Consider the following 27,084-nt stretch of genomic DNA (forward strand, 5'->3'; position numbering starts at 1 on the left):
TTAATGTATGCGTAACACAATGACTATAGTTTTTATTTAAAATTACTTTACGAGGTACATTTATATATACATAAAAAATGTATGACTAATACATTTAAGCTTACGCAATATGGACATATTCGTACACGTGCAGTAACGTAATTGTAACACTTTTTTTTCCATTTTCGTTCTTATACTCTGCGAGTTCGATTTCTTATTTCTTGTTCATTTATTAGAATCAGCTTTCGATGCGAATTATCAACGATTTACATCTAACTTGTATCGATTTTCTACGAACGATACCGGAATGTTGCAAGTCCCTTTGGCCGAAACAAATAAAATTCTCGCAAAAATGTCAACAACAAGTTCCGTTACGACGATCGCCATACACGATCCCGGAATCGATAGTCGAACGAATCGAGTTCGGTCGAATCGAGTCGAAGTTGATATAGAGTAGAGAAACGGTCGCCTCCATGTTGGCGATCGAACAGTGATCGCACGAAACAGATATAAAGGGGAGAGAGTGGGTGGGTCTGGAACGAGATAACGCGCAACTTTGAACAAAGGGAAACGAAATTGATATAAACGGTGCAAATCGCGGAGACGAGGTTTACGAGCGAACGGGCAGGACGAGGAAAAAAAGGAGAACGACAACGAAGGCGGGAAAAGAAACGGGCTCCCGGGCCGTAAAACACGGGGAAAGCACGAGACATAGGAAGGTGGGAATTGGCGACACGAATCGACCGAAAAGAACGTTTCGCGCTCGATATTTTCGAAATTTTTGGTAAAAATATGGGACGATACACGACGAACACTTGAGATTCTTGCGGACACATAACATCCAATATACACATGTATTTCTTGTACTCGACGCGCGCATACGCGCTTTTCTTTATCTCGCGCATACTACACAAGAGTCTGCGTGCTAAAATCTTTGATCCGCGCGATACAATGTTTGTCACGCTAAACCGTACGTAACGTTACATAGAACGTATGGATTCGCGAAAATGATCGATCGATAGATTCGCTCGCATTCTCCGTGTTCTCGTAAAATGCACGGCACAAAAATAAATGCTCCTATTTCGATTACATATATTCTCTTTCTCCTTTTCCTTACACGCATCTACGCATAGCTACACGCGCACACACACGGACGCATGCATTCTTCCGTTCTAATCGTAAGTATAACAACGTTACACACACAGTCTCGCGTACGCTTGTACATCTTCAATTAACTATATGCTTCATGAAATTTCTGCTTTTTACAAAATATCACAAAAATCACACCAGCCTTTGTTCGCGACAAAAAAGACAACCAAATATCGTGCTATGCCGCTCGAAGAAAGACGACCCCCGAAACGAAACGCCGTCTTACGATGAAAACACAGAACGAATCGTTTCGTTATTCCGCGTAACATCGCTGCGCACCTCGTGTCTGCTTTCGCCACCGCGAACGTCGTCGTTTCCGCCCCCTGCCCTCGATGCATCGTTTTAAAACGCGCTGTTTTCCATTTTTTCTTTTTTTCTCTTTTCTTTTGTACCGCGACTCCTCCCTCCTCGATTCGCCTCGGCCTTCCTGGGGCCGTTTTCAAAAACTCTCGTAACATTTTAACGCCGCGATCTCGCGGAAAGTGTACGATCGACGAATCAAACGTGAAATCTGGATGGGTAAGGCGAGGCCGTGTGAACGCGCGCTATCGCGCGTTTCTAGGGCAACTTTACGCGAAAGCGTAGAAAACACTTAAACCTACTGTCTTTTAGATTTAGTCGAGAAGCTAGTTTCGCCCGATCTCCGCGATTTCTGCTCCGTCAAGCTACGCTAGACAAACAACGTGCGACAGCGAAGCGGAAGAGGTGCAGCGAAAAAGGCTCGCTTTTTTATCGTTGATCGTACGATAATACAGCGCGTTGGCGACACCGATGTCGGCGTGAACGGCAACGATGACAGTGGCGGCGACCGGCTGCGGCGTCAGCAGCAGCTGCCAACTCACAGCTCACAGCGGCTTCGTGTCGGTCGTCGCTCATATTTTATAAAGAAGCGATGCGAACGCAACGATAGCCTCGTGACTATTTCGAAACACGATCGACGAGCAGCTTCGCGTCTTTCTTCATTTGGCGTCATCCTGTTCCATTGGCTCCTCGGAAACTTCTCGGGAATGTTCTGGGGTAGTCCTGAAACAGGAATGGCTGTAAGCAATCGGCGGAAAAGCAGAAGACGAGCATACCGCCGATCAGATAGATAGATTTACGTTAAATTGGTAGGCTGCTGCATCGACAGAGAGGCCATCGCGGAGACCGTCTCGGTTTCGTCGCGCTCTTTCTGTCCAGCTTCGATCGCGCTCATCGACACCGTGTGCGCGTTCAGCTTGACGCAAGGCCAATGAGACATCTGCGTGTCAAACGACAGAAAAAAAGATAAAAGAAACGCTCGACCAGAGATCGAAAGCAACGAGAAGAAGGAAGGAAGGAAGGAAGAAGGAATAAATAGGAGAGAGTCGCCAAGCGGAAGATGATCGTACCTGCACGGCGATCGTCTTTTGCAGCGTGTCGACCGCGTTTTGACAAGGTATCCTCGTCAATTCCTCTTCCCGAAGTTGAGTAGGTTCGTCCCCGAGCAGAGCCCGAACGCATTCTTGGGCGGAGTCGCAAATCGCGGCCAAATCGTAACCACCTTCGAGAGCGAGAACAACCTTACCGTTCGCCAGTCCGAGCAACTGTTGCGTCATCTTGCCGAAGCAAGCGGGGCTAACTTTGTAGCCTCCGAGGGGCGCGGGATGGCCAACGGCGGCGTCGAATCCTGCCGAGACGAGGACGATGCTGGGATCGAACGCCTTGGCGATCGGCATGACGATCGTACGAAACGCGGCTAGATATTCCGCGTCACCCATCGGAGGATTCAGCCCACCGGACCAGGCTACGTTCACGTTGTAGCCCAGACCCTCGCCAGCCCCGCACTCGGTCGGTCCACCGGTTCCTGGAAAGAAGTTACCTTCGTCGTGCCTGTGTATCGACATGTACAGCACCCGTGGGTCGTCGTAGAACATTTGCTGCGTGCCGTTCCCATGATGGACATCCTAAACAGAAGGTAAACCGGTCGAGTCGACGAGTCTCGTCCAGCGGACTACCGACCGCGTATCCCGAGCGCGAGTTCCCGATCGTCGCGATCGCAATACAGGGCGACGAGCAGCGACGCGAACGGAGGAAAACCGACGAGAAAAACGAGAAAGAGAAAGGAGGCTATAGGTTTGGCTCTTACCCAATCCAGGATCAAGATTTTCCTAATATCGAGCTTCTGCTGAAGCAATCGAGCAGCGATCGCGACCGAATTGAAGAAGCAGAAACCCATGGCCTGGTTGGTTTCGGCGTGATGTCCGGGCGGTCGTACGACGGCGAAACCGTTCTTAATGTCAGCCATGGCGGTTTTAAAGGCCAGATCGACGACACAACCGACAGCCATCCGGGCGGCCGGCGCGGTATTCAGTTCGTTCCACGTGGTGTCGGAATCGACGCCTACTCCGCCGCAGGGCAGCCGCACGAAACTCTTGATCGGAAGTTGAGAGAGCTTCGATACGTCCAGCTTTTGTCGGTTCATCGGATTCGTTCCTGCGCGCGACAGCACGTTTTACTTTACTTTACGTTTACGGCGTAGGAAGGCGGCGGCGGCAGAAAGTGGCAGAGAGGGGAGCGCGGGTCAAAGGCGGGGCTGAAGGATGGATCGGGAACGAGGAAACGAGGAAACGAGGAAACGAGAGAACCGAGCGTCGCGTATGGGAGACGCGTGACGGCGCAGCGGCACTCACCAAAGAGAAGAGCGTGAGCTTCGCTGTGACACGTTTGAATCTCCTCGAGGGTGGCTTTGCGCGAACGTATTCGATCGCAGCGCTGTAGCAGTCCTGTCTCCGACAGCCGTGCCCAGACGCTCTGCAACCTGCCTCCGTGCTCGGGATGACCACGAACCGTTTCGCCGCAGACACAGGCGTGCTTCAACATCAACGGATCGTAGGCCAAACCGGTAGTGGATCGATGGGAAGAAGCGCGCGCGAACAGATCACCGGTGGTGGCTTGGCTTCCCTGAGGACCTGCGTCGCGCGCTAAGCAGACACAAAGAGAGAGCGTGGAACAGCGTACGATGGTGGTGGCCGTTCGACGAACGAGGTAACGCGGCCGCCTAAAGGCGAGCAAAGGTAAAGGAATCGCGGGCGGTCAGCTTACTCAAGTGAACCAACGGGCTGGACAGCGCTCTGGACAGCGGTCTGGCACTCGGCTGACTGCTCCTGCTGCCGCCACCGGTACCGCTTCCGCCGTAGGCCGTCGACGACTCGTTGGATATTTGCAAGGTGTGTCTCATCATCAGATCTCTCTGCTGCTGAAGAAACTGTTCGCGATCCCGTTGCTGTTTCGAGATCTCGCTCTCCTCCGACAAATCTTTCTTGCCTCCGGTAAGATCTATCACCTCGGCGGACTCGTCGTTCTCCGGTGCTTCGTCCAGCTGATTCGCCTGTCCCCGAGATCCGACACGCGTCAACACCGTTTGACGAATCTGCTGTTTGAGGTAGTTGTGCGCCTGCTGCTGATCGTGCAGTTGCTTCTCGGCCAGGTACTCCTCGTAATGGGTCTGCGGCGCCATGATGCCACCTTGCAGCATCGGATGGCCCAACGGCAGAGGCGCCGACTGAGTCCTACCTGTGGGAAGGGAACGGAGCGCGACCAAGGGACGCGTGAATCGGATGCCACACGCTGGAAATTTTCAGGAGGCGCGCGGCGATTCCACCTTGGGATCTCACCGGTGCCAATGAGAATCGTTCGCGCGTGCCAGTTGTTCGGCGTCGGCCGTTACGATTCCGTCCGGATCTCTCTCCGGAAATCTGACACGACTGGTGATCGCAGGGCGAGAGAGAATCGTGGGCAGTGCGCGAACGATGATGGCACACGCGCGCTGTAAAAATCGGCTGCTAGCAAAGAAGAGAGAACATACTACCTAAAGGCCGGTGACCAGCCTTTTGCAGCCTCGCATGCGCTACTTGCGTGTCGGTGATGGGAGCCGTGGCGGTCGCGGTGCCGTAAACCGCAGACGGGTGTTGCCGGTTCGTTATCGACGGGTGTTCCATATTCTGCATCTGTTTGTGAACGTAACCGCCGCTCGACGTGGCGTCTCCTCCTTCGATCACCGTCAACGATGGATAGAAAGGCAAGGTGCCGGGCAACATTTGTCCGGTGAGCGGCATCCCTAGTCGCGCGGTGAACGCCGCGCGTACCTCTGCCTCCGAGACGGTGGCCAATTTCGTACCGGTCTGCGAATAGACACGCGAAAACCAGCCACGCGTTGTCCTTTAGAGAGCGATCGACGATCACGTTGTAGGAGCCGTCGGCGGCTAAAACACTCACCGTACTGGAACCGGATGGAACGTGAGGTCGCCCCAGCGAGATGTTGGGCATGGACGGTGAACTGAACAACGACAGATCCGACAGGCTACCTTGCTGACTGCTGCTGGTCAATGGACCTCCGTAGCCGGTGTTTTCCGTCTCCTGCGAACGAACAACGAGAAAGAAAGAAAGGAAGAGTCTTCCAACGCGTGTTCGCGTATACTCACTTCTTGGATGGCTGCCGCTGCGTTGGCTGCCGCGGTGGGGCTCGCTTGAGAATTGTTTACGGTCGGTGGTGAATTAGGCCCAGATTCCGGATTACTGCTAGAATCTGGAAAGCGTTCGATGAGCGAGCGGCGACGAGCGTGGCGAGGTTTGCCTGCAACTCGTCGCGTACGAGAGACTGGAATTCGGGAAAGCGAACGAGCAACCTGTGCCCCCTCGGCCTATCTCAGACCCGTAGCGTGCCGCTGCTACTGTCCCGAATTCCTTCGCGAGAAAAAGGGACGCATCGCGCCCGTCGTTTCGCCTTCGGTTCGCGTTTTCCACGTTCGCAGGACGCGAGCCTGCGCGAACCGGGGATGCGACGCCGAGGCGAAACGAGAGGAGACTCGGTCTCGGAAACGTAATGTTAATCGGTAAACGTTTGTTGTCGACATGCTGTTACTGGACACTGGCAAAAAGGCAAAAATCAACGATCGATTAATCGAAAACACGGGTGCAACGAATTGTTTGCTAATGCTCACGCAAGGAAGAGTCGATAACTCGACGATTAATCGAACGAATTTCGATTAAGCTCGATCGAAGGACGTACTTGCTAGCAGTGATTTCCGCTTGAGGTGCGACAGCAGGCGATCCTTCCGGCGTGCCATCAGGGGTGAATTTCTCGACGCGGCCATGTTCCTCTCCACGCGTTGCTTTAGTCGCACCTTCAGCAGGTTCGGCTCCGAGGCTGGCCAATTTTAGCCAGGGTTAGTTGTTGGTCGTCGTCGTATCGGGCCGGAGAGTAGTGTAAAACGATGGCACAGGGTTCGGGGAGCGGACATCGAGGAGCGTGGGGCGATCGCGTGGAACGAGGAACGAGAGAAGGAAGGACGCGAAACGACGCGACGTGCGAGCGTGTCCACGCGATCCATCCGATAACCCAATAAATTACACGTCTACGAATATCCGTAGCGCGCTATTATCTTTGCTATTTTCCACGATCGCTCGTCGGATCGTCGATCGTCGACAAGCTCGCGATCGGGACAACGGAGGATGATCGTCGATCGGATGCAGGGGCTACGGTGTCTCTCTGCCTTTCCGTCCGTCCGTCCGTCCGTCCGTCCGTCCGTCTGTCCGTCCGTCTTTGCCTCCGTCGTGTGTATCTCTTTGCGTGCGTGCGTGTTCGTCCGTTTGCTCGTACGTTTGTCGACGGGCCAGATGATCGTGACGGGGTGGGGGTGGGGGGGCGGGGGGCGTCGCAAAAAACCATGCTTTAGTTGAGGCATTCTACTATCGTACATAGGCACACATAGAAAGAGACTACCTTCCACCAAATATGCTTATCACTCGACAACACGGGAATTTATAGTATAACAACGTGTATCGGCGCGTGGTCGCGCGTACGTACCTGTTTTCCGAAGAGGAAAATCATCGGCGAACTTTTCTTGCAGCATCTGTGGCATCCGGTAGGGATGCGAAGCGTTCGCCGCGCCCGCCGATTCCGCCGATTGCGGTTGCAACCTGACCAACAAATTCGCGGCTTCTTGTTCAATCGATTCCAGTGTCGTTCGCTCGGTGGATCGAGCGATCGAGCGATCGACCGTGTTCCATCGAATCGTATCGCTCGGCTCTTCGACTCGAGCTCCGTTACTCGAGTACACCCCCTGCGGCATCCTTGGCGGCTTGGGTGGATGGGTGGGTGTGTGTGTGTGTGTGTGTGTATAGCGCGGTATCGTCGAAAAGCGTGGCGAAGATGGAAACAACGGAACTGGGGAAGCGGAACTGGGGAAACGGAACTGGGATGCGGAGAAGAAGAGAAGAAAGAGAAAACGAAAGTGCACACGGTACAGCGACCAGGAAGAAAGCGAAATTGCGGGCGAGCAAGCGAACGGGTTATAGGCGGAAAGCGTGAAATATCGCGAGAGGATGTACTCGAGGAAGATCGACGACAACGAGATCGAGGGCGGCGGGTGAACCCGCTCGCGAGAATCGTCAGTCTCGAAAAAATTCTCACCAGCTTCTGTATCCGGGTGTACCAGGTACGGCCCCGTTCGCAGCGGCCGCGGCCTCCCTTTGCTTCTTGTTCACGAGGAAGCTCTGAAATCGTAAGGTTCCCCTCTCAGCGAACACTCGCGCGCAACATTCTCCCTTCCCTCTTCTACGCATACCATCCCTCGTCATCGATTCATCGCTACTATCAAACGACAAACCGACGAGAACCTAGCGACGTTACGCTTTAGATCGAATCGTATCTCCCAAGCCCTCTCCAGCCTGCCGTCTCGTCTAACGTTCCTTCTTCTCTTTGATCTAGAAACCCCCACCCCCACCCCCCGCCCGTCCTACCTTCTTCTGCTCCCTTTTATCTCGCCTATCACTTAGCCTGTTCGCGTCCCTTCCACGACGAAAATCCTCTCTCTACCCATGCGGACGGGTTCGGCCCGATACGACCGAGCCCTGCACGCCATTCAAGTACCTGAAGTCGTTGCTTCACCTCCGTCGAAGCGATCGCACTGTGGTCGTGTTTATCCTTCTTCCTCAGTGCTTCGAGTCTCTCTTTTTCTCTCCTCTGCTCTTCCAGCTGTTTTTGCTGCTCCCACAGCTACGACAAAAAGAGAAAGAAAGAAAAAAAAAGGAGGAAAAAACACGAGCGAAAAGACGCCTCGTTTCGATCGATAATATGACGGACGGGTAGTACGCGTTACACGACCACGGTGTGCTGGACATTGACGGTAACGGCCGATATCGTCCATTCAAGAAAAAGAGATAGAGATACAGATAGATAGAGAGGGAGGAGGAGGGGGCGAGAGGGGAGAGTGCGAGCAACGTCCAACGATAATTTTACCGCAAGAAGGGTGAAAGTGGAAGCGAGAAACGACAGGGGGAAGACACAGCGGGCAAATGGCACAGGAGCGGAGAAGAGAGGAGAAGAGAGGAGAAGAGAGGAGAAGAGAGGAGAAGAGAGGAGAGGAGAGGAAAGGGGAGCAGAGAACACGACGAAAGTCGAATCTCCAAGGACTCGACGATCTTTCATCCGTCGCGATTTACGACTTCTCGTCCCATCGAGGTACGACGCGCGGAATTTCATCGCTCGCCGCCAGTCTAGGCTCCCTCTCCCTCTTTCTCTTTCTCTCGTTTTCGAGTACGTCGCGATAGAGACGCGTCGCGCATCGATCGAGTTTACGGGGAATAGGAAGGTTCCGCTGGACTTTCGACTCGGAGACGGTTCGAAGACAATGGATCTTGGACGACGGTGGTTCGATACTCGGGAGGGTGATGGCGTGGTTCGTCACCCTCCAGAGAGAAAGAACCGCACGGAACGGTGACCGAGAAACGAAATTGACGAGGAGGTGACACGCGCTATCGAACGAACGAACGAACGAACGAACGAACGAACGAACGAACGTTACGCGACGCGCCGCGACGAACGCGACTTACCTTTAGCTGGTGCATCTGTTGCTCGTGTAACTCGGCCAACTGTCGCTCCTGGGCTTGGTACTGTTGCCGCAGTATTTGTTGCTGAAGTTGATGATGCTGCTGTAGCTGAAAGCACAACCGACGCGTCCAGAGTAACGCTCGAAACGATTTCCAGATTCGTCTTGGTGGCGCGACGCACAGATTCGAGATTCGAATCGAGAACACCGTGTGTACGCGCATAGATGCGCGCGCCGCTACCCGTACGGGGTAGCGGTGCGAACGAAATTCTTTTTCATAGCCGTGCAACGTCGCTGGTCACCGCTCGTTTCGCTTCGACAGAAACTTTATCTTCTCCGGTCTCGAGTCTGCCGACGACGCGGCCAGGGGCAATTACGAGTATGTTCGAACCTGTGCGTCGATCGCGTTCGCGCGTCAACCGCCATTAAACGGTGGCAACGAAGAGAGGGATAGGAGGAAAGCGGGATCGTGACGCGCGTGCAATCGTGCAACCACGAACGAGAATCGATTACGTTACCTCGAGTATCTTCTGCTGCAGCACGTGACCATGCAGGCTCGCTGGATCGCCGGAACCAGCGTGATAGCCGCCCGATGTCAAGGTGGTCGTAGCACCAACTCCGCCGACCAGGTCTCTCGGTCTGGACATTGGCGAGCCTGGCGTATCCCGGGCCATCTCTGTGCACGTATATACATATATACACGCACGCATGGACGACGCGCGGTGTTTCGCGTCGCGGAGCTCCACTTTCAAAGTAATCGACGATCGTGCGAAGAAGCGCTAACATCGACACAACATCGACGCTGAGACGAGAATAACGAGAATGGAAAGAAGGCGGCAGCGACAACAACGTGTCTGGTTTGCTGCGCGGAAACGGACACCGCGACGAGCTTCGTCGTCGAACGGTCCGTCGTCGCTCGGTCTCGGAATCTCGATAGCGTGTTTATTTTTGGAAGCGTCGCGCGCGAAAAGTATCTTCTCGTTCTCTTCTTACGTTCGATCGAGTTTCGATCCAGCGTCGATGTCTCGTCGAACGTTTTCGACGTCCGAGGCGGTCCGCCGGTTCGGACACCGCGACCCGACGTTTCGTTTTCGCGAGTTTCGAGTCGCGTCTCCGCTCGAACGTCCACGAATACGTACGACGAATCGCGATCGCTTCGTCCGCTTCTCCCGTGCTTACCTTTCTGCGGTAGATGCGTAAACGCGGACGCGATCTCAACGCTCCTGTAACCCACGTCTTCTGAAACAAGGCAAAATGCAAACGTTTAGCGATGCTAGATCGACGATCGTCGGCTTTTCTGGCTTTTCTTCTGGCTCTCTTTTTCTGCTAAATTTTCACAGTTCTGTAACGCGCGCGCGTTCCTTCCTTTCTTCCTCTTCTACAATTTCTCCCCTTCTTCGTTCCTTTTCCGCTAGCCTCCCGCATCTTCCGACTTGCTTTGTTTCCTTACTCCTTTTCTTTTCGACTCAATTAATTTAATTTATTCGTCTGATATACGGGAAGTAAAATCCCATTAGAGTACAAAGAATCGCGTGTAACGCGATAGAACGCCGAAGCGGCAACAACATAAATACGTATAGGGAGAAATATAAGAAAATTTATGTTCGTATTTCATTCGCGTTCTCTTTACACACGATTCTTTGTACTCTAATGGGATTTTACTTCCCGTGTACGAAACGAATAAATAAATAAATAAATAAATAACTAAATAAATTGCTCGCGCGGCTTGCTAGCTCGAACGTACGTCCGTACGTACGTACGTATGTACGTACGTTGAAATAGGATCGATGTACGGTGGAGCGTGTGCGCGTAAACAAGCGAACGTACGAATTCCAGTGGATTTCGGAATCGGATGGAAACAGAGCGAAAACGGAGCGAAGATGAGCGCGGCGCGAGTGCGAACCAACCGAGTCGAGACGACGAGCGTCGAGTTAGCGGGCGAGCAGAGGTCACTGTACGCTGCGAGAATTCCTTCGAGTCAAGTCCAAGGTTAATCGCGGAGGAGGGCCGTTCCTCCACAGGCTCGCTCCGCTGTTCACCTTTCTTTCCTTCGTGTTTCCGTTGCCACAGCCGAAAGGTACCGACCGCAATTGCGATCGCCGTCCCTTCCAACGCGAGCTCGTATTTCCACGTATTTCCGCGTATTCACACGAACCTCGCTGCGTGCCATCCGCTCTGCCAAAATTCTTCGTTAAATCGGTCGATTCGCTTAGCGGAAGCGCTCCTGTGTCGCAATCGTGGTCGTTCGAAAGGAGAACGTTTCGAATTTATTAATTCGCCGACCAGCCTCCGTCGCCTGTGTGATACGGTCGGCCGACGCGAACACAGCTGCATCGTATCGGTCAAAGTAATTGCCATCGATCGCGATATACGCGTTTCGATAACGTTTGCTCGTTTGGCGACGTTTAGCTTTCGCGCTTCGTACATTTCGTAGGCGCCGTTCGTCCACGATCGAGACGACGGTGGTCGTGATTTTACGACAAAAAAAGGGACAGAAGAGCGAAGCGAAGAAAACAGACGGGACGAAGAAGAGGAATCGTGGTATCGACGCCTCGCCGCGATGTACCGTTATTATTAGCGAGCGAATGTCGGTGTGTAGGTCAGTCGAGAGTAGCTGGTGTATAAAGAGAGGAAAAGGTGACCGCGGTCGGTTCGGCGAGACCAGCGCGCAGGCGGTGGTTCGTATTTTGCCGCTGCTTTGGTAGTTTAGAGCGACTCGGTCTCCGTCTTGCGTTCGATCGGACGTCGGCCGACCGAGCAGCGCTCGATAAATTGAGATCGCCGGCGAATCGGACGAGGACCGAGGCGTAAACGCGTGGGAGAAAAGGCGAGCTCGAGCGGAAATTGGAGTGCGCCGCGTTGCGTGCCGTTGGTTCGCCAAAGGGATGGGGGTCGGTGCGAGCGGGACAGGAGGCCGAGAGCAAAGAGAGTCAAAGTAAGTTTTTACTCGTGTTCCTGGCCGGTGGCCGACTAGCTAAGATTAGACGAACGTTCGCTATATATAGGATGACATTTATATACGCACCTACTAAACGCGACGGTACACGCGCCTCCCCTTTCTCCTCCGCCGCTCCGCTGCTCGCCCACACGCACGCACACACGCAACTTTCTCCGTTCGTCCCTACGTTCTCCTTTCGACCAACGTTCGAATTATGTCTGGTCCGCGTCACTTTTCCTTCCAACGTGTCGCAGACTCCGTAATACGTAGCCGATTGTTTCGCGTAACTCTATTCTTCGTCCGACGCGTAAAGTGGAAGCGCGACAGCCTATCGTACGCGTTGCGCCAGGCGACGCGCGTTAACGCGATCGCGCAACGACTATCGCGTTCAAGCGTCGATCGAATCGCATCGAACGCGGTGATCGAAACGACGCCACGCACGCACCACGTTCTCAGCACCTTGGAAACGACCTAACGATCGTCCCGTGCCCTTCGATTTACACGACCACTCGACGATAAAATGCTCGAAGCGTCGAAAAACGTCCGGTATCTTGCGTCGCGAGTAAAATTCAAGATTCCGCACGAACCGGCGTTTGTTACGTACCGCCGTAAATCGAATGGCTGCCGGCGCTAACTCTGTTCGACAGGATGTCGACGCACTCGATCGATCTCTGCCATCCTCGTAATTATTCGCTCCTCGGTTACGCTCCAACTTCTCTTTTCCTTCTTTCTTGTCTTCTATGCGCGCGGTTGCGTGTATTTTCTATTAAAACGGCCAACAAAGCTAAGAAAAAGGAACGGAAGAAGGAAGAAGAGACCCGAAGGATCGCGGTTTCAACAGGTTGAAGAGACAGAAGAGAGCAGGATCTACTAGGAGCTAAAAGCAGGCGACGCTAAACGACGCGACGCGAGACAACGCGATCGTACGAGTGCGACCGCGTGGGCGTGTACGACTCGTATGTATGTGCTACGTATTTCCTCGAGGCGAAAGACCAAGCAAGAGGAAGGAAGACCAATGACCCCGTAATGAAAGCGATATCGGAACAAGGCGAATCGACTCGGCGGTGGTCACAGACCGACGATAGAATTAGACTCGCTATCTCTGTCCGTGTTATTTCGATTGCTTATTTCTCGAAAAAAGTGTTTGGTAACGCGAACGGATCGATGTCTCGTTCGCCACGTTCCCCTGCCTCGTTTCTCTTTCGTTTCCGTTAGACGCGCGTAACACGCGATCGCGTAAAAGATCGCAACGACGTTTCACAGGTTTCAAAACGAAACGGCGAATCGGGTCCACGGTACTGGCTCGTTCGCGTTCTAAATTGAACTCGTGACTTCGTCTAAGTGGCGAGAATGATTCGCAGTGACGTCAAGCGTGTTTCAGTTTCTGCTCTTTGTTGCGACGGGTTCGCGAATCCCGGCCGCTCGATTCATTTCGAGACCGTCGTACGCGCGTTTGCAAAAATTCGTCCGATGCCAGTAACCGTCGTCTCGTTCCTCGCGCGTAAACGCTCGTTTACGGTCGTTTTCTTCGAGATCCGTGTCGCGCGATTTCGTGTCGCGTCAATATACGCTGGAAATCAAGTGAAAAAGAAACGCAGAAGAACGCGCCGTTGAAGCCAGGAAACGCGCGCGCGCTCGCTTTCGCCCGCGATCTCCCGCAAATGTCAGTGGAAAAACGATGAATCGTGTCCGCGCGGCGCACATGCGTGCTAACGCGCGACGCGGTGTCGACGAGTCTCGCGAACACGAACAAACGCGATTCTCCTTGTTCGTCCGCATCGTTACGCCGGGAGTTCGTTCTCCCGTTGCCTCTAGCTGTGACGCGAACGATATTCGAAAGAGGTCTGAAAACTGAAAACTCTAAAAACTAGTTCAACGTCTTTCTCTTCTATCTCTCTCTCTCTCTCTCTCTCTCTCTCTATAATTTCAATTACGCTACACATGCTCGTGCACGGACGCGTTGGTTCTTTGTCTTTCCCTCCTTTTTTTCCCTCTCGGAGACATTTCCGTTCGATATCGCGTGGACGGTACCAAACACGAATGACGGCAAAGCGAGCATCAAGTAACGAGGACTCGCGCGGAAGAAACGATAACACTTTCAATGGAACTGACGAACGTCGATCGCGGCAGCGTTGCCTTTCGTTTTGAAACGCACAAAAACCCGAGAAAACCGAGTAAATAGGGGAGAAACGGCGGAGAGACGAAGGACGGGAGAGGGGAGCGGACGGAGAGAGAAAGAGACAGAGAGAAAGCAGCCAACGGGACAACAGAAAGTTACGGGAGCGATGCTAGTCGCTCGCGTCGTTACAAGCTAGGCACAACAGGTGTCGGTCGATTTGGAAATGGACTTTGAATCGCGATACAGGATACAGGCTGGAAATCCCTCGACGGGATTTTACTACGAAGCGTTCGAAACGATCAACGCAGACCAAGTGGACAGCAATGGAAAATACGCGACAGAGAGCAAAGAGCAGAGAACTTTGCGTGAAACGCGAAACTTTCGAATTTCGGCATCGGATTTTTAGGCCGAGTTCCGATGAAACAGCGTCGATCGTTTCGTGACACGCGTCGGTACCGTTTGCCAACGATCGTGTGACAAAAAACGGAACGCGGAGAAGCCAGAGGGGAGACGATCGAAAGGACGATGCGGAGAAAGAGAAGCGGCGGCAAAAGCGAAATACATAGGACGAGAAAAGAAAAGAAAGCGTACGTTGGCGATCACGCGTTGCTAAAATGCACTTTTCTCTCGAACGAATTTATCGTCGCTCTTCCGATGAACGTTCACCACGTAGTGTCGTGCGTTTAATCGGCTGGCTGCAGCGGCATCGCGCGCACTATTGTCACTCTTTGCACCAAACGAACACAAAAGCCAGCACCGTAGCCCGAATTTAACGGCAACCTGACTCGCTTGCATGGCACTTTAAAAACACGGATGAACGCGGACAACGTGAAAAATAGTGGCTTACGTTTTATCGAAGATAGGCCATCGAGTCGAGCGAATGAGTCGATGCGTCGGTAATAGAAACACCGTCGATGACAGTGACGGTGACGGTGACGGTGACGATGGCGATGACGACGGCGATGTCGATATCGACGTCGGCAACGATGACGATGACAACGACGACGGCGACGATAATTTCGGAACGACGACGGAACGTAGAGACTGGAGCGCGGATTTGTTGGAGCGCGCGCGCGCGCATGTCACGGATAACGAGAGAGAACTGCGCGCGCGGTACGCGCTACCGTTTCTTTCGCGATTCTCTCGCATTCTCTGAGGGTGTCGCGCGCACACGATGACAGCGCCCTGCCTCGCGAGACTCGCGAATCTCGGCTATTTATAGAGACCCGGTATTGTTGCGTTCAGACCACATTTGTGTTACTCGCGTGAGCGCGCGCACAGCGTCGCCAACGTAATTGTAAAACTGCCTCGTTCCGTGCCTCTCCAGTTTACCGCCCACTAGCTTCTATACCACTAACAGTAGCAGCAGCAGCAGCAGCAGCAGCAGCAGCAGCAGCAGCCGCCGCCGCCTGCCCTTCTGCCGCCTTCCTAGCGCATTTGCGCGTTGCTCTGTTCTCCGCTGCTATACCGCCGTGTTACCGTTCCCTCCCTGCCAAATTCATCGTCTCCCCTCGTCCTTTCCACGTTGCTTCGCTCCGCCACTGCTCTTCCATCGCCGAAACTTACACTCGCCATCGTTCTTCGCTCGTTTCCGTCGCACAGCGACCAGCCCGATAAACTTTGCCGACCTGTCCTTCCTTCTACTCCTTTCGCCTGCTTCCCTTCTTTTCCTTGCATTCTCCTTCTGCGTCGATCGAGGAAACGATTACCTTCCGCCAACTCGATCCGTCTTTCGCGTAAACACAAAACGTTCTAGACGCGAGGAATAGATCGCGACGCTGAATTTTCAAAGGCTGGAGGACAGATGGATGGCTCGAGTCGAGACAAAGCGTAGCGATGCGCCTCGTATCGCTTCTAAATACGCGCGCGATTAGGAATTTATTCTCGATGCATCGCGTTCCGCTGACGCAATTTAATCGTCCGTTACGTGATGTATAAGATTTTCCGGAATGCCTGGCGCGATTCTATCCACGAAACGATTCACCGGGAAACCTATACAGACGGAAATACGGAAAGCTATTGACTGTGAGACGAGCGCGACAGATTTTCGCGCCACTAGCAGGTGGTGCGTGGAAACGGCGATACACGTGCGATCGACTTTCCAAACGTTCGTTGAACGTCGATCTTCATACCTGGTCGTGTTTCTTCGATTACCTTCGGGAGACAGGTCCGGTAAGACCGGCGAGAGTCGCGAGAAATCTATCTTCCGAAAATAGGAGACAAGGTCACCCCCTTCTTGAATCATCTCGTACCGTTCGTTTGGTCGCTCCACCACCCCAAAGCTCGAACGCATCGATCGATCGAACGAGACGAGCCTCGATAGCGGAACGGTGGTCGTTACGTTCGAGAAAATCCGTCTCTCGCAATTCGTCGATCATCGTTCGGATACGGCAGGAATTTGCGTCTCGCGTCCATTCGGTTCGCATCGACTGTACGACGAGTTGGCGAAAAGAATCGATTGCCCGTAAGGTCGATTTGCTCGTCGATTCGTTCCACCTTGCAGGCAACATCGCGTCAATGAATGGCCGCGTCCATTGTTATTTACGATCGATCGATCGAGTTGGAGGTGGACGGCGTTGGACGGGCAGCGAGACCGAGAAGGAGGGTAACAGCCAGGAGTGGCAGTGTTTTGAATTTTTCTAAAAGATGGCGCGTGCTAGGTAGCGCTGCTCGTGACTCCAATCCATCCAGGGTCTCTCGTCACTTGCCACTATTTATAGACGACCGCTCGATATGATGTACCGGTGTTATTTTTAGCGGCTTACCTAGCTACGGCCCTTTCACCCCTTCGAAATAGCACCGCGGTAGACGCGAACGAGAAGGCTATTCGTTACGCGTCCAACGGTCCAACACCGACCACGATTCCTTCGCTTCGACGTCCTCGAAAATCGCCTTCCGTCCTGTTTCTTTTATGCGACGCATGCAGGCGCGTACGAGATACGCGTGATACCAGATATATAGGTAGATAGGTAGGTAGGTAGGTGGGTGGGTACTCTCGGAACAAAATAGCGACGCGGCAAACAAATTTCGCTGGAATTCGTTTCGAGAAAACGTTCACGGTCTGGTTGACGTACGCGCGTTTCCGAACCGACATTGCCGCGTATCGTAATTACACGACGATACCTGAGAGACGTTTATTCGTGTAGTGGATCACGTAACTCGGTTTAATTACGTGTTGTCGCAATTACACGGTAAACCAGCTTCCGCTTGAAATAGCTAAATCGATACGAACGTTCGGAACGTACGTGGTCTGGCCGCGACGTCTTGGTCCGATATTATCCCGATTCCTCTCGAATCTCTGCAACTGAACTGGAACGACCGAATACCTCTCGAAGCGACAGGAGATGGACTTGCGTGTTCTTGTGTCCGCGACAGAAACCCGTCCGTCCGCCTAATTGTAACAGAGAGAAAAAGAGAGAGAGAGAGAGAGAGAGAGAGAGAGAGAATTCGCTTCGTAGGTGGTCTCTGGACGGTAATACGCCGTATGGCGTGCTAGGACAAAAATAGTGGCGGTCCCGTTCGAAAATACCAGCTGCTAAAAATACGAGCAAAAATAAACGTCTACACGTGCAAAAACACGCATTAATATTCGCTGTGCGTCCGACGTTCGTGTTTTCGTGCCACTAGAGGACGATGAGCCGACGGAGGAGACGAGGAAGGAAGAAAGGATGGGACTAGGAGGAGCCGCGTGATCAAGCCAGGCGGAGTGGTTTGGAAAAGAGAAAGAGGAAAGCCGTGAACCGTGACCCTCGTCTCTGCGCCGGTGTCTTGCCAACGTTACCAGCGTTATGTTCGGCCGCCGCTGTGTCGCGTGCCCTCTGCTAGAGGATCTAGAGGTCCGAGAGAAAAGACGGTCGGCGCCACGAGACACCGGGAATTCCGAACACGGAAGGCCGATCGTATCGGTTCACCCGGTCGGTATTTTCAAACTGTCGTAAAACGTACAGAGCAAGTCCGCCAACGCGTTGGCGCCACCCCGACAGGCTGTAGCGATGCTTCAACTGACTCATCGGAAACGAAAGCGACGGCGACGTCGACGATCGTGATCGCGCCGTTGTCGCCATCGTCGTCGCCGTCGTTGTCTTGGGTCACCGTCGCCTGAGATTACTGGACGAATGAAAGAAAAGAAAAAGAAAAAAAAAAAAAAAAAGAAACGAGAAGAAAAGAAAAGAGAAAAGATTGAGCACGATCTAGGAACGCGTTTTGCCTCTCTCGCGAAAATGCAAATGCGACGTACACGCGTATGCAGGAAATTAGAGACCGAGAGGTGGTCGACAGGTTGGAAAAAGAGTTAAAAGAGACGAGCCGCTTATAAATAGATGGGGGATGACCTTTGCACGGATCAACGTTTACTTTTATAACGCGTTATTAAGCTAGGTTATCGGTTGTATCCCACTTGGTCGCTTGCTTTCGGGCAGATGCCACCGTTCACGAATCTGGGTTATGTTTACTACCCCCTCCTGATTTCTGCAACTCCGCGAGTACCTTCCACGAGGTTTACGCGTGCACGAACTTTGGCGCCTCCTACGTGAGCGCGACGCGACGCCGCAAGCATTTTCTCGTCTGGAAAATACACCCTGGCTGGCGTACGCGCTGCACCGCGCGTCTCGCGGACGGAAGGGCAGAGGCAAGCGAACACGAATTCTCGACGAAGCGAGAAGAGAATGTTTTTTCTGCAACGAGAGAGATACGCGACGGGAACAAAGTTTAAGAGGCCCGGCAGAATCTGCTATCGCGTAAGCTAAACCGTCGAAGAAGCGGTAACCTCCGTTCACGTAGCAACTAGCTGTTGCGATAAAAATAGAAATAGCCATGGCGATCGATCGGCGGTCGTTTCCGTTAGGCTGTCCAACCGATGAAACCTTTTTTTTTTTTTTTTTTCAACGTGAATTTCACGATCGAATCCTATTGGATCGGAATCGTGATGCGCGGAGAAAGGACGGACGAGGATCGCGGAATATCATCGAGTGTGTACGTAGCTGGTGAATGCGAGGACTTTGGAAAAATCGATGCACGAAGCTCGGCTGAAGGGCGACTGGTCGGCGACGGGGACGGGAATGTTGGCCGCGTGTAAACGATTGAAAACTCTCGTAGTGAGTATCGAGCAAGCAGCAGCACCACCCACACCTCCGGAATGGAGAGCGTTACGGCGCGACAAAATTAGCACGGGCACAATAAGCGATCCCGCCTTCGCTCGGAAAAATAGATTTGGCAAACTACCAAAACTCGGCTTTGAATAGATCCCAAATATATGGATCATCGTAGTCTTTTGCGTTCCTTCTGGCGCGCTAGCCATCGCAGTGAAAGCGACCTTTCCTCCGCGTGCGCGCACAACTGCGATCTTTGCGCAATCGGAATGACGCTCGTGACAGTTGGCCTCGCGATCGACTGGTCGCGTCCACTTAGCCGAACCAGCGCGGAACATCGAGTTATCGAACGCGTGCCCCTACGCCGTTCACAAGCAGCAGCACCCTTGGTAAACGGCAATCCGAGCAAAAATAAACGAAGCCGGTGAAAATAAACGCGAAAGACGATTTTACACGCGTGGCTGTTCGCCGCCGTAGTCGTTGTCGTCGTACTCGTCATCGTCATCGTTGTCGTCGTCGTTGTCGTCAACGTTGCCGAGCGCATGTAGACGCAAACTTGGATCGAACGCGATCGATTCGAACTCCGCGACAAACTCGATCGCGCAACCGGCCGAGCGCCCCCCTGGCGACCTCGTTCCACCGACGAGATCGAAACTGGACAAAGGTGCGCCGACTAGTTTTTACCCTCGTTTGGGCTCGTAAAACGAGCACGCACCGTCGCCGCCGCCGTCGTTTAGACAGCGATTCGTTTTTCAAAAGGGGCCGCACGGTGAGCAGATAGCGGCGAGGCGGCTGAAACGAGCTTAGCGCGCGCGGAAACAAAGCGCATCGATTAGCGGGTTGGTTAATCCAAGCGTTGCCGTATAGCCCGTATATACCGTCGTATCGAAGCGCGACGAGCGTCGCTGGTATAAATAGCGCGGTTCGATACGCTCTTTGATAACAACCACGCTCTTTCGTCTCTCCATCGAACGAATCAATCTTTCGCTAACGCGCGTTTCGACTCGACCACGATATCAAAGACAATAACGGTTTGTCGTGGCGATGGATCGATACGTAGGTATCTATTATTAGACTGCCTCGGTCGACACGCCGATTATCGCATCCGTAACGTTATCGCTCGTTCGTCATCTCGTGGACGGTCGCGTCGCAACCCTTTTTACCGATGACACGATGCGCCAGGACGCGAACATGAAATTACGGGGGGGCTAAGTCGAACGAGAGTCGAACGAGAGTCGAGCGACTGGACGCGGCGGCGCGATCGATCGCGTCGTATTGCTTCGGCAAAAATCTCGAGAAACACGATGAAGGAGAATCGCGCGTGTAAACACGAGCTGTGTTGTTTGCGCGGCTCGTCCTGTCGACACAGCTGCTGCGCACGAGACAGCGGGTGTAGGTCCGATTCGACGTAAGCTCGGCAATATGCGCGCATGCATAATGCCAAGCATAACCGAGTAGTTTATTTATAACGTCGCGGAAATACACTCGACACCTTTATTGTAAAAGGTTGTGTAACGTGGCTTACGTGTTGCGTAACCGCGACAGAAACTACACGTTCACGAACCAACCGACCAACCGTCTCGCGTCCCTGCACCGCGCGTCGAACACGACCGGCTGCGATCGCCGAACGACGCGAACGACGAATCGATTTCCGCGCTTTACGAGCGTGGTTCGCATCGTTGCGCTTTACGTATCGTGTATCGCATCGAGTTACACGAACAAATGGCTTGCGCGACAACGGACGAGCGCGATTCACGAGTATCGATAGGTCGTTCGAGCGTCGATCGCGTCTATTCGAGGAAAGAAAGATGGCGATAATCGGCAGAGTCGGTCGAGCCGTGTCCACGGCCTGTCGTAAATTTAACAGCGAGAATCGATTTCGTTGGTCGTCCGATGGGAAAAGGATAAAGGCGTGGTTCGGATTTACCGCAGCCACGATCGGAAGCTGCGGCGTTGTTCTTTATTTTCTGAACGAGTCGTCGGTGAAGGCGTTCGGGGGAATAGAGATCAGACCACCGAAGTACCCATGGGCGTTCAACGGTACGTTCAAGGCGTTCGATCACGCCGCTCTGAGAAGAGGATGGCAGGTTTATCGAACCGTGTGCCACGCGTGTCACAGTCTGCGATTCGTTCGTTTCCTTGACCTGGTCAACGTAACGCACACGGCGGAAGAGGTTAAACAGATCGCCGCCGAGTTCCAGGTTTCTATCGGAGCTAGAGCGCCGCGGTGGTTGACCGACGCGGCGCGACGCGATCACCGTACGTTCCGGCGTAACCAGTCGTAACCGAGCGAACGCTTTCGATCAGGTGGAGGACGGCCCCGACGATCAAGGCAACTATTACACGAGACCGGCGATGTTGTCCGACACGATACCGTCTCCTTATCCGAACGAGGAAGCGGCTAAAGCCGCCAACTATGGCGCTCTGCCACCGGATCTAACTTACATGATTTTGACGCGCAGAGGCGGCCTAGATTACGTGTTTTCCCTGTTAACCGGATGGATGGACCCTCCAGCAGGGGTAACTCCGGACGAAGGCCAATACTTCAACGTTTACTTTACCGGTGGATCTACCATGATGCCACGAGTACGGCATTGGTGAAATCGCGATTAGTCGAACGCGCCTCGTCTCATCGATACTTGTTTTCCACTACCGTTGCCTCTTTCGACGCTTTCGCAGATGTTCTACGAGGGAATCGTCGAGTACGACGATGGCACACCGGCCACGGAGTCGCAATTGGCGAAGGACGTGGTAGAGTTTCTAATGTGGACGGCGTCTTCGGAGCACGACACGCGAAAGATCATGACGCTGAAATGCATGGGAATCCTTCTGACGCTACTGGTGTCCGTCGTCCATATCAACAGACGAAATTGGTCGCATTTGCGGAGCCGTCGCATAGCTTACGTACCAAATATCATCACCAGAGAACCTCGACATCCAACGTCACCGTTCGCGGACAAATACGGCCGAGGAAGTAAGAGAAGCGGCTCGTTACCAAACTGATACACGGTCGTCGTGTTTTTTACCGTTGTAAAAAGTTCGATTCGATTCGACGCAACGATAAAGTTGCACGCGCGTCAAGACAGGGCCGGACAATTACGGAGAAACGAGGAAGAAGAGATTCGGTTGGAACGAGTTGGGTCGCGATGGAATGGGTGGGTCGGGTCGGGTTGGGTCGATTCGGTTCCGGTTGGTAGCGCGGGCGCAACATGTGCCACCGATAATCGTTTCGCAACGCGCGGCCTTGACGATGCCCGTATGCTCGATCGGGCCGTCTAAAAATAGAAAGCTCGAGAAACCGTGCAACAAACGTTATACCAGCTCTTTCTCTCTCTCCCTCTCTCTCTCTCTCTCTCTCTCTCTCTCTCTCTCTCTCATTCGCACGAGCACTGGCGCGCGCTCTGTCGCGCACTGCTCAGCTGGTGGCTTCGACGATCGACGAATAATAGATCATGGATCGCGAATGACAGATAACGACGGTCGCTGATCTACGATCTATTTCGGATCGAGAGATCCCCGCTGCGTTTCGAGATTTATTTTTACTCGTTCTTTCTTGGACCACGTCGCGCGTCATCTTGCACCCCTCCATTTTTCTCGCTCTTACGCGTAACCGCGTACCGAGCGAGTAAATTCCCCTATCTCTAAAATAACCGTGATTCCTCGAAAGTATCGACTTTGACTTTCGTTGCTTCGCTCGCCCATCGCCCCCCACCCCGCCCTTTACCGTACTCGGCTTGTGTCGCGGTCTCGTTTCGTTTCGTTTCGTTCGGTTTCGTCTCCGGTCTGGTCTAGCCTGGTCTAATCGTGTCACATCGTGTCGCGTCGATGATCTATGCGCACGTACGCGGCTCGTCTCGGCGCTCAATGGCAACAAGTGCGATCGCGGAAGAGAAGGGGTGGCACGGATCGAAAATATATACCAAACGATGAATGAACCTACCGCGTTGACGTTGAGAGCGCGCCAGCGATTTCGCGATCAACCGTAAGAAGCGAGACGGCTATGGTCGAAGGATGCATGGGCGGCACGAGAAACCATAATACTTGACGATTACCGTCGCTGTTCGATACGTTCGAAGCCCGTTACGATTCCCATACAACCGATTCGCACCGACGCGCGAAACGAAAGATCAATTTTACCTGGATGTCTCTCGTAATCGAGAAACACGGTACACGCCTGGTAAGACCGGCGAACAGGCCATTTGTAACGATGGTTTGACGTTCGCGACGTTTGATTCGAGGAGAATTTTCGTCTCGAAGAGAATGGATCGCGCGCGCGGTCCTATCGTCTATCGGTTGAAAATCAACGAAATAGACCAGAAGAACGGTCAGGGGCAAGAACGGTCGAGACATTGGGATCGACTCGATGACGACGAATCGTTCGTAGTATTCGTCACCATGACTATTATTGTTACGATGGAGGCTGTGCTCGTCGTTATCTTCGCGATCGTTTCTCGATCGCGTGGCACTGAGTTTGCGAACGTCGATTCCCACGCTGCTAGAATATCGCCAACAACCACAATCACGGGTCGCGTCGACGGTGACCTCGACCGCATCGCTTCTCGTTCTCTTTATCCGCGTTTATCGTGAGTCGGAAATCGCGAGCCGATCCGAAATTCATCGATCACCGTTCTTGCCACTCCAACGTTGAAATGATATTAAGAACCGGAAAATCCAGTTCAAATGTATACGTGTCTACGTCGAAAACTTACCTTTGGTCGCGACGGCGCTTGCTCGCGCTTGTTCGCTGGACATTCTGTTTCCTCCAACATTCACCGAACCCTGCATTTACCGTCAACGCTGCAACGTCGTAACTCTTTTCTGCCTTGGTCGCATGCGTTTCCTGCAACGCGAACAAGCAATTTTTTTCCTTTCTCTCTCTCTCTCTCTCTCCCTCTCTCTTAAAAACAACTACGATACAACTTGCTAGAGCGTACGCGATCGTCGAGTTAGAAACTAAAGGGTAAGAGGAAAAAACAAGGATCGTCTGGAAATAACTTTATTCAGAAAATCGAGTTTTAATCTTTTTGATCCAGTAGTAAAGAAGCAATGTTCGATAAATTTAACTGCATTGTTTATAAAGCGAAGTTTATACTTTGATTAGATATCACGAAAAAAGAATGTTAACATAGTAATTACTGTACAGTACTTGTAATCCTTGTTATATTACGTGTTTCGATTCAGTAACGAGTGGACATTCCCTGTTTTTACCCAATACACCAAACCTTTCAAACCGCTATATCTTAATGAGATATTTCGAACGTTATAACGATCGTGATTTGATAATTTTCCGTTGTCTCCTAGTTGTCAGAGAACGAAATGTGCTGTGAAATTGAAAATCACGAAAACTGAACGTTCCTCGTTTTTCTTCGATCTTTTCAAACGTAAACGCGGTAGTAGAAGCGTCCACGTGACACAGGCGACGCCATGATTTTGCCACTCGATCACCACTCTCAACGTGAAATCCAAATTTCTCATTCGATTAGATTTATTCTAGTAGGTATCGTGCGTGGTGTCGCGCGTCGCGTGTCGCGTATCGCATACCGAGTATCGCATGTCGCGCGTACGCTCGATCTCGTTTATCAAAATTTCGAGATTCGCCAGATACGATCGATCGTGGAAGTGAATCGCGATCTCTCGAATGGTTGTCGTGCTTACCGGCTGCGTCAGCGCTAAACTTCGATCGCGCTCAATTCGTTCGAGGGGGCGATCGATATCATCTTTGTCGGGCAATACTTCCGTTTCGTTTCATAACAACCAATAGTCGCGAAATTTCTCTATTCGCTGGAAAACGTTGGGAATACTAAAGTTGGCGCGTAACGTATACGTTTCGTTTAGATAGAAACGATCGTTAAATAAATATACCGAACGTCCATGTAAGAAACCACATCGATCGACTTGTATTCGCGAGTGCGCGTACCCTCGCGCGCACGCACGACATGTATACACGGCATTCGCTAAACTCGACCGAATCAATTCGAAGACTAGAAAGGATAGCGAGTAACGTCGATAAGGAATACCGAACGAATAGATATGGGTGTTTCGAGTCGAATAATAACACAATAAACGAAAAACGTTAGCTCGCGGAAGCGCCGAGATATAACCTTCGGTCGAATTAAAAGAAGGTAAGAACGTTTGTATGCACGCCAAAATCACATGGAATGGAACGACTTCTTTGTCGAATCGTGAAAATCGTTTACGTAGAAACAGCTGATAAAAAAGAGAAAAACGAGACAGACACACATACACACGTACACAGGCTGGCGCGAGTGATGCTAATTTCATTTATCATTTTCTAGACTTTGAAAAAGATTAAACATTTCCGAAGATTTTAATTTCGGAAATCGAACTCTGTGTTTGAGGAGCGGCATGCTCGACGTTCAATCGCGGTTACGATGAAAATCGTATTGGTATTAGTGTCGGTATTTGTAGCTCGTGAACAAGTCCCGTGTCAGTGTCCGTGACAACGATGATGATGATGATGATGGTGGTGGTGGTGGTGGTGGTGGTGGTAGTGGTGGTGGTGGTGGTGGCGATGGCGGTAGTGGAAGTGGACATAGTGGCACTAATGGTGGTAGTGGTGGTGGCGGTACAGTGGTAGTGGTAGTAGCGGTGGCGATGATAGTGGTCGTGTGGTGGGTAAAGAGCGGCGGTAGCGGTAGCGGTAACAGATCGAAAGTCACGAAAGCGGTCACTCGCTCTCATCGGCAAAACTCCTTCGATCTCCCAAAATGGAAGATTCGATTTTCGGATGATCCGAATCGAACGATCGAGAGATCGAACAAACTATGCTTAGAGACTGGTATCGCGTACAATAAATCATTTAATTGCTAAACTACGAATACATTTTGATCGTTCGACACGTGGCAAAAATGCGACGCGTAGATTCGTGGAGAATGTTTTACTCATGTACGTATGTATGTGTCAACGCGAGAGAGAGAGAGAGAGAGAGAGAGAGAGAGAGAGAGAGAGAGAGAGAGAAAACGGGGGGAGGGGGGAGGAGAGATAGATGAGTGTCTGTGTATGGAAGCACGCGCACACATATGTGCGTGAGTTCGTGCATGCGTGCATGCGTGCGTGCGTGCGTGTGACGTGAAGGCAAGAGGAGAAAAGATACGGAAGATTGATTGTGGACGGAGAAACAGCGAGAAAGAAGAGAGAAATAGGGAGGACCGAGAAAATTGGAGAAGAAATAGAAAGAAAGAGGAAAGAAGAAAAAAGAGAAAAGGAAGAGGTGGAGGAGAAGAAGGGGGAGGAAGTGGAGGAGGAGAACGCATCGAAGAAGTAGCGAAGAGAACAGCCAGCAATGGTCGGTACCGCGCAAATCCAACACCAAGACTTACTGGCTTAACGCTGCCACACCTTTGCGAACCACGAACGTAACCAATGTCTCGCGATGGCACTCGGTGTAATCTCGCTTTTAGTATGAACACTCGAGAAAAACGGCGAACGCGTAGAAGGAAGAAACGCTGATCACTCGCGAGACACTCGCGATACGCCTTACACAGAGCGTATATGCATGGCATGTACACACACGAGAAACATAAAAACAATGCGATCGCGCTGCTACCTCGACGTGGTTTGTTCAACTATAACGGCTCGTCCGATTATTGCCAGATGCACTTGGTTACCTTGGTAGCACGCATGCGTTTCGCGAGACACGAGGAACGCGTAAATTGGATTCCGTCGAACGACGTGTACCTCTTGGAAACACCTTGTATACACAGTGACACCGTTCCACGCGTACAAATTGTCGATTAAACTTTCTACGATTGCTCCTCAACGCTTCATCGCTCCTCGCGATTTCACGATGTCGTCGTCTAGCTACTTGTACAAGCTATCTCTAACCTACAACTTCGCGGATCGTTGCAGTCTTGCCAACTACCGCGACTGCTGTATCTTGAACGGCCTCGAACGCGACAAGGATTACCGCGATGACGTTGCGCAGCTCTCTCTTCCTCTCCT

The 27,084-nt window shown here is 52.3% G+C and overlaps 2 protein-coding genes across 11 annotated transcripts; one reads left to right on the top strand and one right to left on the bottom strand.

Moving 5' to 3' along the window:
* LOC117214021 (histone deacetylase 5) lies at positions 1-26,988 on the bottom strand. Of its 10 annotated transcripts, none has more exons than XM_033459831.1 (19): positions 26,463-26,987; positions 23,832-23,962; positions 17,281-17,426; positions 10,158-10,214; positions 9,497-9,654; positions 8,983-9,087; positions 8,021-8,146; positions 7,562-7,644; positions 6,956-7,068; positions 6,158-6,295; positions 5,571-5,674; positions 5,365-5,505; positions 4,955-5,270; positions 4,192-4,662; positions 3,780-4,070; positions 3,236-3,582; positions 2,499-3,053; positions 2,229-2,368; positions 5-2,151 (listed from the first exon to the last, which is right to left on the bottom strand). In XM_033459831.1, the coding sequence occupies exons 1-19, from the start codon at positions 26,643-26,645 to the stop codon at positions 2,088-2,090; spliced, it is 3,669 nt and encodes a 1,222-aa protein (XP_033315722.1). In that variant the 5' UTR covers positions 26,646-26,987; the 3' UTR covers positions 5-2,087. The 10 variants fall into 10 exon arrangements, with proteins under 10 accessions (XP_033315726.1, XP_033315727.1, XP_033315729.1 ...); XM_033459832.1 differs by having other exon boundaries at positions 4,958-5,270; positions 10,158-10,217; XM_033459830.1 differs by having other exon boundaries at positions 10,158-10,217.
* LOC117214036 (cytochrome c1-2, heme protein, mitochondrial-like) lies at positions 20,129-22,253 on the top strand. The gene is given in 2 exon segments (XM_033459859.1): positions 20,129-21,323; positions 21,430-22,253. Coding segments are annotated over 2 exon segments (1,089 nt in total). The 5' UTR covers positions 20,129-20,930; the 3' UTR covers positions 22,126-22,253.
* Positions 26,989-27,084: the final 96 nt, after the last annotated feature.

Source organism: Bombus bifarius, unplaced genomic scaffold, assembly GCF_011952205.1.
Source record: "Bombus bifarius isolate JDL3187 unplaced genomic scaffold, Bbif_JDL3187 scf7180000009145, whole genome shotgun sequence".
In the NCBI taxonomy this organism is placed as follows: Eukaryota; Metazoa; Arthropoda; class Insecta; order Hymenoptera; family Apidae; genus Bombus; species Bombus bifarius.